This window comes from Poecile atricapillus, chromosome 9 (genome assembly GCF_030490865.1).
Source record: "Poecile atricapillus isolate bPoeAtr1 chromosome 9, bPoeAtr1.hap1, whole genome shotgun sequence".
Classification (NCBI taxonomy): domain Eukaryota; kingdom Metazoa; phylum Chordata; class Aves; order Passeriformes; family Paridae; genus Poecile; species Poecile atricapillus.
Genome location: NC_081257.1, coordinates 18,839,702 through 18,857,719, shown reverse-complemented (window position 1 = coordinate 18,857,719; position 18,018 = coordinate 18,839,702). Strand labels below are relative to the sequence as shown.

At 41.5% G+C, this 18,018-nt stretch overlaps 1 protein-coding gene across 2 annotated transcripts in view; it reads left to right on the top strand.

Moving 5' to 3' along the window:
- Nucleotides 1-7,108, top strand: part of SUCLG2 (succinate-CoA ligase GDP-forming subunit beta) — a 109,191-nt gene extending 102,083 nt beyond the window's left edge. For both annotated transcript variants that reach the window (XM_058845080.1, XM_058845081.1), the window contains one exon: nt 5,930-7,108. In XM_058845080.1, coding sequence (XP_058701063.1) covers nt 5,930-6,045 — 116 coding nt within the window. In that variant the 3' untranslated portion in view covers nt 6,046-7,108. The remainder of the gene's footprint in view (nt 1-5,929) is intronic.
- The last annotated feature ends 10,910 nt before the right edge of the window (nt 7,109-18,018 follow it).

The following is an 18,018-nucleotide window of genomic DNA, read 5'->3' as shown; positions in this document are numbered from 1 at the left end:
TTGTTGCTTAGAAGCAGAAAAGTTTCATTATATAAAATCTCATTGTTTATCAGCTCTAGGCAATGTTGTTTCACTTTTCGTCATAGCAAAAAAACTTTTCCTGTCTTTCACAACTGGGAAAAAGTTTATCTGTCAGATCTGTGAGACTTCTCAACTGTTGTAATTGCTGCTTTTTAGGTAAAGATACTGAAAAAGACATTAGTTCTTTCCTATGAACAAGATGTTTCTGTTGTGATACTGCTATAAAAGAAACAAGAGCAATTTGGTCATTTTAATCTGCAGTCTGCTGGCTCTGCCATGCTTTTGCTTGGCCTTCATCCTGTAATTTTGATAGTTCCATGATTGTACAGAAATAACAGTGAAAGCCCTGCAGAGGTTCCTGTTCCTCTTGTGCCTGAAACCTTTGAGTCATTTGCTGCTCCATCCACAGGGATCGAAGCTGAATCTTCAGAGTGTCAAATACAACCTTAAATGCAAACATCTTCGTGTCACCATCCTCCCAGGACTGCTCACTCTTTACTAGAGCTGTAATAATGTTTCTCCTAGACTGGTTGCTGACTCTGGAAATGGCAGTACCACATTTTCTTTAGGAAGCTCTCTCCCAGAATAATACAGCAAACTCCCACTTTTGCATAATCTTTATCTCAAAAGTTTTTTTAATTCCTCTTCTTATTCCTCATGTTCATCCTAAACAAAGAGCTATGATGTTTACAGCCTTCAGATGTTGTACTTTGGAACTGTTAGCAAGTCACTGCTGTTTTCTCTGCCTCTTTAATCACCTAACCAAGCAATACATGTAAGTTTGGTCCTCAGAAATCAGTCCCTCTGGATCCTTCATTGTCTTCATTGTTCTTTGAACTCACAACACATTATTTAAACTTATAAGGATTTTGAATTAATAATGAGCACTGTGGAAGTAATAAGACTACCCAAGACTTTTTAAAACATCTCTGATAACATTTTACAGTTAAAAAAGAGAAAAAGGAACGAGCACTCTTTTGGGTTTCCATTTTGAACATTTCCCAACAGAAGGTTTCTGATTATTCCCATAAATCTAACAGATTTGTGACCTGCACTTTAAAGACTTTTTGCCCACATGCACTGTACTACAAGTGTCTTGATGACTAGAGTTTTAATCAGTCAAATCTGTCTTGATTTAGTAGGATTCTGTGGACAAATCTTTGTTCTCAGTTGTATAATAATTACAAGCCGTTTTACCAGTGGATAAAGGAAGGATTACTCTCCTCTTTGAAAATGGTAACTTTATAATTACATATGTTTGCTTCCCTTATCAGTAGAGAACTCACCAGCTGAGACACAGGATTATTGTTTAAAAAGCTCATGGACAAATGGAGAAACCACATATTCCAGATTTCATCTTCTATAGATAGAAAAGTAACTGCTGCTGGGTTTATGCAGGATTTTTTTCCCTTTAAAATGTAATACACTTCAGTTAAGTTTTGTGAAAACTGACTAGGAGTGCTGAGGGGAAGCCAAACCTTGCTTCTCATTTATGTAGCTCAGAGTTAGATGAAAAGAGGGAAAAATAAAAAAGAATTGTGAATTAGATATCTACTTCCTATGCTGGAAAATTGACATTCTCTCTCTTTCAAAAAATGAATTCTCTTCTTCTCTGGTCATAGGGCAAGGAGGACTGGGAGGAATCATAACTACTTAATATGTTGAAATTCAGATAGAAACAAGTTGCTTTTTATTCACATGTCTGAATGCAAAGTATTTTAAATTTTTCATTCATGGGATAGTGACCCTGTGTATTCTTCAGAATCTAAAATATTCTAATATCTTCAGAAATCTTTTACACACAAGTGAATTTTGGCAGGTATAGTTTAGTATGTGTGCCCGGTTTTTTGATTTTTAGTATCCCAAATTGCCTGTCAAGAGAGAAGAATGGGACATGGCAAAGTCACACTTGCATCTTCATTCAGATCAGCCTATTCAGACATCTTGGGTTTAAACATTCAGCACAAATTTAAATGTGCCCTTCCCTGTTAGGATGTAAACATGAGGCAGAGGGAGAGATTAAAATATTCTTTGGGGCATGTTTAAGGTAGGAAAGGGCAAATGGAGTGGACAGAATAGAGTTTAATTGTCTCTTACAGGTAGGCAGTGGAAGTTGGTTTACTCTTGACTGCAGAGCCAACAGGTGTGAGATGTGTAAGCCACCAAAACTTTGCCTGTTCCCTACCTAAAGGTCACTAATTAAAGCTTGGCACCAGCCAAACCTCAATTCTAATGTCATTGAAGTTAACAAGTGGTGAACTTCAGCCCTGATTATCCAGTACCTATCTCTGGGAGCTGAGAGGCCACGAGTTTCCAGATTGTGGGAGACAGGAATGCATTGCCTGGGTCCGTGCTGGGGGAGATTTGGCTCGGTGCACTCAGCAGTGCAGCATGCCAAATCCTTGCTAGGGATCCTGTAACATGGGCACAACCTGCTCATGCCACTAATAATAATTGACATTCTGCATATTGTGACATTTTTTTGTCATAGCAGAATGTTCTGGTTCAATCAGAGTATTTTTATATTATTAATCTATTTGTTAGCACATGGTAAATGTATATAACCTTATCCCCTTCTAGCTATTTACCTGAAAAACCAGAAATGACACTGCAAAATCCTGCATCCTCTCTAACCATCAGCATTAAACAGTGACCATTTAGCCTGCTCCTGATGGGTTTATGGCAGTCCAAGTGAATAAGGGGAAATAATCCAAATCCTGCATTTGGAGAATGGCTGGGTGTGTTTTATTTGTTTGATTTTCATTCAACCTCTCACTGTAAGTGCTGGTGTAATCTTACCTCTGGTAAAGACATGCTTAGACAGAAATTTATCATTAGGATTTTTTTGGTAATGAGTTGGAAACATTTGCTTTGCTACTGGCAGCAGAGATTTCAGGTCCACAGAAGTGTAAATGTGAGATTGCATTTACACAAACTGAGAGGTTGTTCCAGAACCCAGATTTTCAGCAGGAGGATGTTTAGATTACAAAGCCTGAAGGTACATGCTGATAAAATTACATCTTTCCAGGTTTTCTATGGAGTGTTGTTGACAGTAATATGTGTCAGAAGACAAAAACTTCTAATTAGAAAGCCATTCTCTTCATGGAATCCAGTTAAAAAAAAAAAACAAAACAACAAAAACACACACGCACAAAACCCCTAAACAATAAAACCCAGCAACATCAAAAGCCCCACAGCCTCCAGCCCTGTAAATTTTCACTTTTTCTCAGTTGTCTGTAGGGTAGGTGAAGGGCAGATTATTCTGATAGCCTGGATATGGGATTCTGTTTACAGTTCTCTGACACCATCCAGTGGCAGGAGGTTAATGCTGGAATAGTGGGATTCTTTATTTGTTTATTTTAACATCTGTTGCAACAAGATGATATTCTTTGTAGATTCCTAAAATGTTTCCAGTGTTTTCGGAATGTTTAATTTTTAATTTTTTACCTCTGCTTTTAGCAGGCTCATTATAATTTCCATATTCTCCACATAGCTAAAATACTTAATCACAATGAGATAAAAGGCTATCATGAAAAAAAAAGGGAATTACAGCAAATAAAATGCTTCCTGAAAAGTGTATTTAGTTGTATGGCCTGCCTATAAAAGTGTTTTATTTACAAAATACAAGATGTACTCATATACTTTTGACTGCAGTGAGATTTTTATTTTTTTTTTTCAGCTTTCATCATTTCATTTCCCTGCATAAACTCCCCCTCCCTTCTCACGGGCCTGTGTTTTGTATTGATTTTGTAATGTATGTTAGACAAGTGGTGTGGAGAGCAATCAATGCAGTGCAGAACAGATCCAATGTATTGTTCCCCCTCTGACCCGTTAGTAAATTAATATTGGCCACTTAGTGAAGAGCAAAAGTTGGTTTTAAATACATGGCTATCACAAACAGCACTATATTTTTTTCTGTGTGGGAAAATTTCCAGGAAAATTTCTCTCTTTCCTTTTTTCTCCTCTTCATAACATTTTGTCTTTTAGAATCCTATTTGAGAGATCAGTACATTCTTGACTGTTTTAAATGTTTATCACATTTGTATCTAAATAAAAGACAAAACCTTTAAGGCGTGTTGGGGATCACTGTAGGAATGTGAGGGATTCCAAAGTGAAGAGAACCTTGGGAATGGCTTCTGCCTCCCCTGTGCAGAGCTGGGCTGACAAGGAGCAGCTTCCACATTATGTTATATAGCAAGCTTGAACAAAAATCAAATATTATGCTCTTTTTTTGCCCATAATATTTTTTTTTTTCTGTAGAAAAAGTTCTGTACAGTTCTGGGTGTTACTAAGCAACCAAATCCCCCTTCTGTCAGAGATTTCAGATGTCTTTGACCTTCCTACACAAACCCTACAGCGTGTCCTCTGCACAAGGATGGCAAGCATGACCTGTTCTGCCAGTGCCTTTGCAGAGGGAGCAGATGGGGTCCCACGTTCCTCTTCCTGATCCTGCCTCTCCCATCACAAAGTGCTGTGACAGGGATGGCTGTGGTCCCTTTCAGTGCCAGAGTGGCAATCCTGACTTGAGCATGCTGATGAAACAGGCTTTTGAAATGCTCTGCTTCTCTGGTACCATTTCAGATGTTTTATGAAGTCTGGGGGAAAAAAAAAATAAAAAAATTTTAAAAGTCATCCTTTAAAATGAGCATTCTGGAAGTTGCACAGTGAAGAGTATGCTTCTTGCTTGGTTAATAATTAAGGGTATAATTACTGTATAGCTCCAAATATAATTAAAATTCATTTTGCTAGGTCTAGGAATTACAAAGTAATTAAGCATTTTGACATGGCAAATGAGCAAGGAACATGACATGGAGGAGGAGGATAGAAATGATTCTAAAGAGGATCGGCTTGGGGTGCTTGTGCTTGTGACTAGTGTGTGATCCCAAAGTGTGGATTCTGCTTCCTCAGTAGGATGTCTGACTCCAGGTTCTTCTGTGGTGCAGAGCATAGCAGTGATCAAAAGTGTCACTTGGCTTTGCTGCAGAAAGCTCTGGAGAATTCACATTTTCTGTTAGTCTTACTTTTCCAAAAAGAATGAGATCGACTAAATGGGAAGGTGATGCTCTTGTCTTTTAGAAAACTGTGAAAAGTGGGGAAAATGTATTTTCCTGAAATTTATCTTTTCCAGTTTGGGATTTTTTTCCTTTCCTGTGCTTTAGTCTATTGACTGAGGTTGAGCTTTTTCCATACAAACTGGAGCCCTTGTGCTGTGTAATCATATATTCTCCTTGAGCTGGGGTGGATGTGGCACTCAGGGATGTGGTTTATTGGTGGTGGCAGTGCTGGGTTTCCAGTCATACTCAGAGATCATAAGGGTCTTTTCCAACCTAAATGTTTCTGAGATTACAATAATTTAATGCAGCAGCAGAGGAGGAATTGGTGTCATGCTTCAGAGACCTTTGTATTCCCTGTTTTTAGTAAAAATGCAAAAGCATATTCAGGACCAACTTAACCCCAAATAAATTTTGAGGATTACCCAAATCTTTGCCTTTCAACAGCCCATTTTGCAGCTTTCAGTTATCACAGGTGAATTTTAGTTATTGTTGACTCACTGATTAGCTGTAGCTGATTGTGGCTAATAAATGCCTTAAAAAGAGCCTGGTACGTGGTCCATTATCCAGTGCTCTTGCTGGATGTCCCTGCTGACTCTGGGGGATGCTGCACTGACCCTCCAATCTTCACAAAGCCCCTGTTGTGCACACAAGTGCCATTATCAGATTGCATTATCTGTCACAATTGTCTCTGGAATTAAGAGCTCCTTCTCAGCTGAGTCTAAGGCACTCATTTAATCTGTTGCTAAACTGAATTGATGTGTAGTTTGAGGCATTACCTGATTTTTCAGAGATGTGCTAGACGTTCATTTATTCATTAATATTAATTACTAATTATAGTCAGTGTTCTTTTTTAGGAACAAATGTCCAAGAAGCCCAGCGTATTCTGAGTGAAAGTGGACTCCCCATCACATCTGCCAATGACCTTGAGGATGCAGCAAAGAAGGCAGTGGCAAGTGTGGCCAAAAAATAACACCTTGAAGATTATTCTCATGGAAAGTACTTGTGTTTCACAAGGCATCATTCCTGCTGCTGTTCCAGAGGATTAATGGAGTTCTCCTAAGCAGTCATCAGGCTTAGATGACAATAATTGATGTAATAATACAATAATATCAATTATTGTCATCTAATAAAATAAATAACAATTGGAGACACGTGGCCAAGCCAGGCCATAGGCTTGCAAGTGGGGCTTCAGAAATTTTTCAGCTACAGTCTTCAGAACTTTGTATGTCTTTATCTAAGTTTGGTAATTTTGTTAGTCACAACTGTAATAAGTAATACTTCAGCTCTTTTTTGTCTCTCCTTCCAAAATTGTCATTGATAAACTCATGATAAGACAAAATAAGTAATAATTGACTTCTGCCAACAGAATTGTTCTTTAATCAAACACTTTCAGGTCACCCATTTCACAATATTTTCATTCATGTTTTTATATTGTAAAGAGCAAACTAACAGTGGGTTTATATTTTCTATGAACTTTTACAATAATGTAAAAAGCTGTGCTTACAATCCTATTTTTATTCAAATGAATGATGTTTATTTTCTTTTTTTGGAAATCACTGGCTTTGCCTTAAGATGATTCTCTTTTGTTGATGCCAATGGATACCTCACAGTAGGAAAAGGCATTGAGTAGTTGGTAGTGAAAGGAACTCCCACTCTTACCGTGCCTATAAACCACTGAAATGTGATTCATTCCTTTTCTAGTTTTTGGAAATGCCCTGCTGTATGTCCAGGTGTAGCAATGCCATACAGGGGCTCCAGGAGGATGTTTCTGCCACTAAAGAAATGGCTGCTAACTTTTTTAAAATCACCTCTTTTGTGAGAATGTCACTGCTCTGAGGTCTTAAAGTAAGATGAGAAACTGAAGCAGTTTTCTCTCAGGAGCATGCAGAATTGTTCATCTGATTTAAATTCCAACAACCATTTCTAATTTATTGGGAATAAAACACAAAAGAACTTTTCAATTTTTAAAGTATTTGACTTCACAGGCATCAGTAAAATATGTATAAGGGAAAAAATCCCTAAGTTTCAGTACTCAGATATTGACCAAGATTCATTTTGATTATATACTCTTTTGTAGCAGTCAAAATTCAAGCTGTTAGTTACACAAATCATTCATTCAGGGAACAGAAGGCAATACTAAATATCTTGTGTAACTAAAGAACTTCGTACAAATCTCACTCTGCCCAGGAATTATGTGCTGAAAATCGTCAATAAATTTGAACAGTGAACAAATGAGGGGATATTATGATCTGGAATTGTAAAAGGGCAGAGATATAAAAATTTGTGAAATAAATTCCTAATTGTGATTTTTTCAGCAGCTCTAATCAATACCATGTTCTGCTTAGAAAAATGTAAATAAATTTTTCTTGACATTTCCATTAAAACTGTCGCATTCAAAATAAATTATCTGCACTAATCTTTGGCTCTTGACACAAATAGTGCAGATAGGTTGCTATCATCAATTCCTGCAGGTTTTTCCTTCTCCATTCCTTTCTCTACATATTGCTCAAGGAAAAAATGTGACCATTAGAACAGCAATAAATATGCCACTATGTCTGTAGTTATTGACAGAATGAAGGAGAAGGGTATCGTTAGCAGCTTTCTTGAAGGTGCATAAAAGCCACACTGCTCTGAAGGAAGAAATGTTTACCTCACCACAATAAATAAAAGAGTCACATTCTATTTTATATATTTTAATACTGGAAAGATATGATTCTGTGGAAGAACTGTTTGTGCAATGTTGTCACACACTGTGTCTCTAACTCTGGTCTCAAAACCATCCACTGTGTGTACACAATTATTATTTTGCAAAGGTTAATACTGTGTACACCATATTGTCAAATAAATGTAAAAATGAACAAGTTTATTGATTTTGTTCTTACTATAAAATAGAAAATGTTTAATTTGCCTGTGCTCTTCCATTCAGCATTTTTTGACAGGTGGGTGAAATCATATGCATTGGAATTTAGTTTCAATTGGGTGATACTGCTATACTCCAACATATTCGCCTTTTACCTAAAAATGTAGATAATTTTATCTCTATGTATCTTTTCTTATATGTCTGCCAATGACAGTACATACAAGCTTTATTCCTCTTAAGCCATATACAGAATGGAAGAGTACAATTTTAATTTTTCAGATGTAGTGTGGAAAATTCCCTAAGCTCTGGTTTGGTATCTTTGAAGGTTTGGTGTTTCACAGTCACTGTGCACTGTAACCACAGGCTCATTGTGATGATGTTTTATTTGTATGGATCATTTCTCTCCATGTGCAGATGTGCAAAGTTGGGTTTGGTCTCCCCAGGAAAGGCATTTTTTATTGCATTTTCCCCACACATACCAAACAGCAGCATAAGCAGTGGGTAAGTTCCAGCTAATTCCCTCTGTGAAAGCTTTAAGTGGGATTTAATTAGCCTTTAAATCTGGAAATTTCAACCTGTATTAATAAAACTCTGTAGGACGGGACACTTTGGAAGGCAAAAACAGGAGGAAACTGTTAATGCTGACATTGTGTTACATCTTTAACAAGATGCCTTTAAATTCTCACAGCAGAAGTGTAACAGCTGGGAGTTCTGCAGCAATGTCCTTAAGGAGCACTTACTCCCCTGTTTGTCAGGGCTGTGCCTCCCTGCATCGGGCAGAGCAGCTGGTGTCACTCAGAATTGCTGTGATTGGAACAGCATGGCACTGCAAATCAGTCAGCAGAGGAGATGCCAAGCAGGGCTCCCTGCCCTGAGCTGAGCTCTGCCCCATGGCCTGAGGTTTCAGCACCTACAATAACATCCTCTGCTTCTTGTGCGTCAGGCTGGCCTGAGGCTTCCCCCGTGCTGGGAGCTGAGCCCAGGACTGGCTGGGTGTCCTAAGGGTGGCCCAAAATGCAGGACTGAGCAGCCTCACTGGGCTAGGGGAGCCAGGAAATCTGTGCACAGAGCCAGGCAGTGGCCAAACCGTGTCCTAGAGCAAAAGCTGTCAACTTACAGAAATCCCCAAGCTTTCAAAGCTTAGGGCTTTATTACATGGCATGTAGAATGCCAGTTCTCTGCTGCTGTAAGCCTCAGCTGACTGTGAGATTTCATTCCTTGTTTTTCTTTTTGCTGCCTTTCAGGAAATTAATTGGAGTGTGTTGTAGTCAAGGTCAGCTCTAGCACGGCTGAAGAGGGGCAAAGAAGGTCATTTCACATTTCAATTTATCATCCAGCTTCTTTCCCCTCCCTCTTCTAAACTTACTGGGGTTTTTCCCCGCTTCTTCCCACACTCAGCTCACTCCCTGTGTTTCCTCACTGCTGTGGTGCTGTCCTCAAAACTGGCTGAGCCCATGGCACTGGGTTTTGCTGGGTTTGTGTGGCTGGGCTGGGGCAGCAGGAGTGGTGTGAGCAGCCAGCTGGGAGCTGGGCAGGCTCTGCTCAGCCTGTCTGGCACCAGTGGCAGGGTGCAGGTGGTGCACACCAGCCTGAAAACCATCCTGGAATCCTCTCAGTGCCACTGCTGTCCCCAGAGGCAAAGAGCTTGAGCTCCACACTCATTTGTGTGGGACAGGAATTAAAGCAGGAGCAGGAATGAGCTGAGGAGTGTCTGACTTGCCTATTCTGGGGTGCTCTGAAACAGGGCTGAGCTTTTGAGGCTGTAGAAAGACACGTTTGGAATAAATGAGAGGAGGGGAAAGCTTGGCACCCATGTTGAGGTCTGTTTCAAAGTGAGGAGCAGTCATCCCTGCAAGGAGAAATTGTCTCCCCCAGTTCAGCGTGGACAGGACAAGCAGTGAGGAGCTTTGGATCTGGTAAGGGGCGCTGAGGTCAGACTTGCAGGCATGGGGTAAGCCAAGGGATGGGCTGTGAAATCAGCAATGGATGTTTTTTAGAGTTAGGTGAGCATCTGTCAGGGATGGCCTAAGGAGAGTTGATTTTTGCCTCAGGGCAGAGGGATGGATGAGGTGACCTTCCAGCCTGATTTGATAGGATTTAATGCTTGTTGGGAAGGTTTTGTTTTCTTTTTTTCTCCCTAACTTGTAGGTACAGGGAGGAAAAAGCAAGACAGATCTGGTGGATTCTTGAAAGAAACTGTTTTTAATTTAGTCACCAAGAATGATCTGCAGCTGCCAGGGAAATGAAAAGCAGATTATGCAAACTCAAGACTTTCTCTAACAATGGGAGCAGTGTTATTGCAATGCATAAAGGGCTGAACAGAGAATTAGGGGTATCTATCAACTTTAATACATTTAATTTAAAAAGGAACAGGTTGCACCAACAATTTTTTTCCTACTTAATGAGACCCATTCATAAGTAGAATAACAGGATTTGCCTGTCACCCAGAGGAAATCATGGCTTGTGTATTTGTACTTTGGTGCAAAACTTGTGTTGATCGCAGTGATTTAAAACTTCTTCCAGCCCAGCTGCAGTCAGTTTGATGTCAGGATCCTTTCATCTGGAGACAGATGCACCCTTGGTAGAATCCTCAACACGTCTGTCTTTGTTCAGTCTCACAAAGTACCAGCTAAAGATTAAAAATGAAAGTATACATGGATTATTGCGTGTTACTCCTCAGAGATAGCTGCTGTGAGGTAAGATTTGACTTATCTGGTAGCAGATTGCAGAAGAATCTCTGGTGCATATGTGAATTTGGCCTTTGGCATTTCTGTTCTGCCCATGTTGGTGGGTGCTGGTTAGTGTAGGGTCAGGGACCATTGCACAGCACGGGGTGCTCCCCATGTCCTCTTCTACAGGACTGAGAGCACTGAAGAGGGAAAAGGGTTTCTGTGTCTCTTGGATGAGTGTCAGGCTGGAGGCAGGACTTGTGTCCATTCTGGTGTGTGGACAGACAGACACAGGCTGCTTCCACCGAGTTTCCCCTGCCACATTCTCTCATAAGCCTTTCTTTCATCTACCTTGATGGGCAGGCAGAGGGCAGAAAGCCAAGGAGCTCCCAGAGATGGCAGCAGGACCCTCACTGGGCCTTGGGAAGGGCTCTGCTTCTCATGTCTGCTGTACCTCACTCTGCCTGCAAGGAAAATCTCCACACTGGAATTGTGATGGATTCCCACATCTGCCCCGCTGTGTCCTTGGAGCCCTCACACATCATCAAGGAGAAAGTAAGAGCAATGACGTGAGGATAATATTCCCTGGTACAGAAGATGCCTCATTCTGGACCTCCTTGTGTTTTCAAAGATGGGGGAATAGCCTGGCCCTCAATTCACAATTAAATCTGTGCTAATTTTTAATGAAATCTAACAGAGATAGCCAAGCCTGGAGAGAAGGAAGCAACTGACAGAAATAGGTTGCTCCATGAATTAAGTGCTGTTGGGATGTGCAGCATGATGGGATTTGGAAACTGGGACCTTTTATTTACCAGAGCAACTCTTCTGAATGCACGGATGAACGCAAGCAGGTCATCATCAAGGAGGTGACAGTGACAAAGTATTGGTAAGCAAATCTGGGAAAGGAGGGCTCAGAGAGATCAAGTGTAAAAAATTTTGCATTTCTCTAGATACAGAGGTGAGGAAATGAGAAATTTGATCTTTCTATTATAATCGACATAAAGAATTACAGGGCAGCCAAAGGCCACGCAGCTAAACAAAGCTGTTCCCTTTAAGTTTATTTCAAATGTCTCTCTGCTTCAGCACTGTGTCCTTCAAGACCTTCCCTCTGTAATTGCATGTGGCAGCCTCTTTAGAGCTAGGTGCCGACTGCTGCTCCAAAACAGAAACAAAAAATAACAGGCAAGAAAGGGCATTGCAAAGTCCTTCGGAGGGGTGTTGCTCCTTTGTTTCACAGTGGGGTCAGTAAAGGGGGGGTAGGAAATGCCATTTAGTTCAGGGGCACTGCTCTGTTTGGCTTCATGACCGAGCATGGGCCAGCACTCAGCAGCTCAACCCCCATAACCACTCTCCTTCCTTGAGCTTCCACTCCAAACCCTGAGCCTGGGGGCAGCACAGCTGAGCAAGCAAAGGGCATTTGCTGCCCTGCCTCACCTGGCTGCCTGCGCAGCAAAACCGACCTTGAGGCCCAGCAGTGAGGGACCAGAGGCCTCATTCCAGGGGGATTGGCAGCAGCATGGAGCTGATCCCCCATCACTGTAATATCCTGGGCTGGGGGGGAGCCAGTGCAGAGCAAAGAGCCCCCTGAAGCTGTGGGGGGATTGCTGCCCTCCAACAGGAGCCCAGCACGGAGCAGCAAAGGCTCGTCCTGCCTCTGGCACCAGCGCTGAGGGAGATGGGCTGTGCATGGGGAACGCAGAGCAGCGCTCTCCTGCCCTTGTGGCCTCTGTGCCGTGCTCAGACAAGCTCAGACTTTCCCAGGAAGGTGTCAATCTTTTCTTTGTCATCAACAGATGTCTAAAATCCTCTGGCCCTGCATAGGTTGTGCTGATTTGCCCCTGAAATGGGTGCCAGGGAAGCGGCCTGGTGTTGGCAGCTCTGTGCAAGGAGCTCCTGGAGATGTTTGGGCAAGACGAGCTGTGGACTTGTCCCTCCCTTTTTTCCTTACAGTGAAGTGGGTGGGGTGATTTTCTCTCTGCCCCTTTTGTTTTTTCTCTTTCTGAGGCAGACGTGGGAAGAAGGCTCTTTTAGGAATTCTGGTTGCAGCATTCCTTTCTGATGTCATCAGAAATTATTAGAGCTTGCCCAAATAATCCAGTATTAACACAAAGTCAGACAAACTCCCAATATTTCTCTTGGACTTTCTTAATCCTGCTCATTCACTGAAGTTCAGCTTCAATGATTAGCACTGCTCAGCCTAAATCTTGTGTTCCTGAAGTGCTGGAAAGCCCTCAGTGCCAGAGCCTTTTTCTGCTGTTTTCCCAAGTGATTTTTCCCATATTGTACAGCAGGAGGAATGTCATATGAGGATGTTAATCCCTTTTGAGCTGTGCTCTAAACAAGTATGTGCAAAACACAGGAAAAATTAAGCAATACATTATTTTGCATTTAATTTTCCATACCTATTGTCTTGTAGCCCTGGTGGAATGCTTGACATAACACACCTCCACAGCTTGTCCACTGAACATCTGTCAGTCAGTCCTTACATTCGCTTCAGAGAATCCTCAGAGCAGAAAGTAAATTTTCTCAGACTTGCAGAATGTCACTTGCAAAAGAATGAGTCTTTTTCTGTGTTTGCCATGGTGGGAGCAGGACACTGCTGTTCTCATTCCAGTGTTCAGAATGCTGAGTGCTTCCTCATCAAGACAAAACTGTTGAGAGCAACAGCAGAGCAGCATCACTGTCAGTCCTCCGTGTTCCAAACTCAGCCCTGAAGCTCCAATCCTATTGATTTCCTTAACAGAAAGCCATCTTGATATTTTTTCCCCACTATCATCTGGATCATATTCATTGCAGAAATTCCTGCTCTCAGACCTGAAGGATTCTCACTGTCATGCTCCATCTGCTGAACCTGGCTTGTTCTGCATGCCAGCTGCATTGGATTTTCATGTTGGGAAATTCCCATCTCTGTGTCATGAGGCTGCCCTTTGAAAAGGGCTCCCTTTGAAAGGACACAGAGGCACCTGCCAGAGCAGTGCCTCCTTCTGACAGTTGATTTACAGGTTTAATGATTGAGCTTGAGCTTTTTCACTTCACAGATTAAGTTCTTCCCCAGTTGTTTCCAGATCTTTCAAAGATCTGAAAATGCAGCACCAGCTGGAAAGCTCACGTTTGCAGGACTTGTATGTAGGGTTCCTTTTGTTCTGCTGTCTCTTACTGGTGTAACAACCACACACTCTGTGTTGGAGTCCCTTCTAAGATGGGTATTAAAGGCAGGTGGTTCAGAAAGTGTCTGTATCACTTCCAGCCTTCAGGACAGAGCTGTGCAGCTTGCCTATGGTGTCCCAGGATCCCCATCCCTAACTCAGAATATGCGAATCACAATGAAACATTCATTTGGCAGTTCAGGAGCAGGTGCTGCTTTAATGGTTTGCAATAATTCCCATTCACAGAATCACAAAATTATTTGGCCTGGAAAGGACCTTCAAGGATCATCCAGTCAAACCTTCCCTGCCAACCACCTTCCATTATCCCAGGTTGCTCAAAGCATCATCCAGCCTGGCCTTGAACACTTCCAGGGATGGGGCAGCCACAGCTTCTCAGGACAACCTGTGCCAGGGCCTCACCACCCTCACAGGGAAGATTTTCTTCCCAGTATCTGATCTAAATTTAGATTCTTCTGTTTAAAATCTACACTTCCTGATGATTAGTCCCACTTATCTTTCCTGTAGCCTCCTTTAGGCACTGGAAGGGACTTTTTCTTGTATATACATAAATGCCATAGCATGATGAAAACTTCAGGGGGAAGGACTTTTCCACAGACTCCACCCCTTCAGTCTTCATTCAATTCTGTCTTTATCCAGAAAAAGAAAAAAAAAACCCAGATTGGTAAAAACAAAATAGTAAATATGTCCAAAATACTGTAATGTTTCATTTCTCAGGCCTAAAGCACATGTAAGAGTGCAGGGTGAAGGCTGCCCTCGCAGCCCTGGTGGTTCTGATCTGCTGGGGGATCACTGCGGGAACACTGGGCTGGAAGCAGTTGCTGTGGCCCCTTGGTTCCCCTCCCTTCCCTCCATCTCCAGACTGGCTGGATGCCAGCAATTAGAAACTAATTGAGAAGCTTTAAAAATGCATCTCTTCCCCATTCCTTCTGCTCTGTTTAATCCTCTCAGAATCCCAGCAGAATTCTCCACAAGGGATTTTGCACTGTGTTGGTGTTAGTGTCTGCAGTTAAAGCAGGTGTCTCAGCAGAGTGGGGCTCTTTGGGGACCTGGCAGGGACTCACTTTTCTTGCTGTTCCCTCTGCTGCTCTGTCCTCCTGGGTGCTCTCTGTTTTGGCACAAGCTGGGGTGGCACAGCGTGTCCAGGTCCAGTACCTGCATTGTTCTTGGTGGTGGGGAGACCAGGACATGGATCTGTAACGCTGGCAGGCGTTTCTGTGCTTTTCCCTGAGCTCAGTTTAATATTGAAATCTGTTGCTATTGACAGCCTGGGAATTTCCCAGCAGCAGAGAAGGTGGCTTCATCTCCTCACTGTCTTCTGGCAATTTCTGTGCATAATGCCTGGGTTGTTGCCTCCTTTGCCTGGCAGCGAGGAGCCCTGGTCAGTGACCACCACTGTACCCAGCAGTAACCAAACATGCAACACTAGAGCCAGGCAGTGCCTTGGGGAACCAGAGATCCCCCTCTGCTTTATAAGTCTTCCCCCTGACCTGTAAACCATTCATTTCTATTATTTCCAATTATTCCTTAGTTACAGATGTTTATTCCCTGCATCCAGCAGGGAGTGCAAACAGTCATCCACCCCCTCCCTTGCAATTTCTCCCCTGGCTCTGCATCTCCCTCCTGCTCACTCCATCTCCTGGCATCCTCCTGCTTTTGTCTAGGCATTCCAGGTTGCCAAGGAAGGGTCAGAAGTGTGTTGAACCATTGTTTTCATCCTCAGCCTCTGCCAATTCCATGGAGTGTGGGTCAGACCCCACGTTATTGCTGTCACAACTCTTGTGGATTTTGGAAGATTTAGCACAAGGAAGAACTTTTTGAGCACAAGCACTTCAATGCCTGGTAAGTAGGAAACAAGAAACTGCTTTGCCATTTAGACCAAGGTGCTAGCTAGGGGGGAGATGTCTGGAACAGGTTTTGAAAGCACAGAACAGGCATGGCCACCCTCATCCTTGCTCCTCCTGCAGGGTGGCTGCACGGGAGTGCCTCGGATTGTGAGGGATTGTGAGGAAGCAGCTTTGTGTCACTTTGCTTTTTCCCCTGTTTGTTCCAGTTCCCCAGCCCATTTACCAGTGGAGAACCTGTTTGCACGGCTCACCTCTGATAAAGCTCATCAAGAGATTTATGAAAGTAATGTATTAACATCATGGTCTGTCAAGTGTCAATAAGCAGAATAAAGCACTCAGACACTGCAGTTATAGAGAACCAGCAATTAAAGCATTTGATGAAAGTATTTTATGGGGGTATATATTACCATTTGGTTCAATTATTCTGCCATTAAACATTAAGAATAATTGAACCAAATGGTTCCTGATAGAAGGAATACATCTGCTCTGATGAATTCCTGCCAAAAGGCACTTGGAATCTTAGTACAAGCATTTTGTCAACCAAGATAACAGTATTTTTCTCTCCAGCTGAGGGCCTTTTGAAAGCAGGGCTTTTGAATCTTATTTATGACGTATAAATTGGCTAATTTGTTACCAATATCAAACAGCCCATAAGAATCAGGGAGTGTAATAGCTAACAAAATAGTGACAGCTTCATCACTTGCTGACTGCATGGAGTACAATATATGCTCAATTAATAGAGAGAGCAATTATCACAGAAACTGTGAGCAAGAGCTAATTATACAGAAGCCAATCAAAACCAGCCCAAAGCAAGGCAGAATCTATTTCAAGAAACCTGAGATTTATTTTTTTCCTCTTTTTGCTATTTTTGGCTTTTTTTTTTTTTTCTGATTTCCATATTTGCCCCACCTCCACTAGTGAAAAGCAGAGGTGGCACCAACAGGAAGAATAAGTCAGCCAAGTTCCTGTCCATAATGCTGTGGTTCCAATTTCCAAAAGCATAGGTTCCAATTTCTATGTGAAATAGAAAATCACAGTGTTTTGCTGTTTAATCCCATTGCAATTTTGGTGTAACAAGGGATAATAACCAAAACAGAGCTACATCCTCTGCCTAGAGCGTGAGAGACTTGCACCCAGTGACAGATGGGGACAGTTTAAAGGAGATTTAAGAGAAAATAACATAAAGATATGTATTTTGAAAATAAATTCTGTGTTCAAGGGAGTGGGAAGGGAGTGCCCTCTGGGAAGGGCAGCTTTTAATTATAGGATAAATACAGCACTTGGCTTGTTAAATTCCTGATGGTCTCTTAAATACTCAGTGGCTGCTAAAGTGAGAGGTCAATCTGCTGCTTTCACTGAAGCTGAAGGGGAAAAAAATCTATATGAAAACATGGATTTGATTGATTTTCCTTGGCCTTTATTTCCTGTAGCTCTCATACTTTGGGTAATGTTGGTCAGTCTTGGAAATATCCAAAAGTATGAAACTCTGGAGAAATAAAAAAAAAAAAGAAGAAAAAAAAGAAAAATCCCATTAGATGCAAATCATGTGAAAGGCCAAGAATTCTCCCTTGTTTCAAAAACTGAGAATATTTTGAATGATCCTGGTTATATTCAGCAAATTAATAGTCATTCCTGACCATGGGATTATTTAATTTTCCATTAATGGGGGTTTTAATTAGAAACGTTAATCTTTTACGCTATATTTAGAGACCACAAAATTAAAGATAACACAAAAAGAAAATAAAAAAACCAAACAAAAAACCAAAAAAACCCTAAACCATTGGAAATCCATTATCTGGCAGCCACAGGTAGCCTTCTGCTCAATAGAATCCTTTCTAGAATTAGTAAACAAATTGTTTTACTCACAGGTGACTGGAAAAGGGACTTGGATTTTTCCCCTCTGAGGACAATAATCTCCTGTTGAAGTACTGTGGTTGAAGATTTATTTTTGCTTTTGAAGATAAATGACCATTTGGAATGGATGTTATTCACTGAAAGTTAGGAAATAACAGTTTATACTGAAACCAAAGGAATATTGTCCTTGTTTTGATTGACTCAAATGACAAAACATGAGTTTTCCAATGGTAGGGCCAATGCCTTTTTTTTTTTTTTTCCTGGAATTTTTTGCTGTTGTTGTAATTTTGTTTCGATAAAAAGACTTTGGATGCATGAACTGTACTCAGCATATGATGTTACATTTTGGAAGCTGCTCTGTGTCCTTTATTGGAAAAGAAGCTTTTGGGTTCCGAGGGATTTCAGAGAGAGGTGGAGTCAGCAATTTTTTTTCCTCCTTTTTTTTTCTTTTTAATTTTATACTAAAGTTATTCCCTGAATTAGCTGGCTGCAAAACCCTCTAGCTCACAGCCTGCATCTTTGTGTCCATGTACTCTCTGCTTGGTGAAA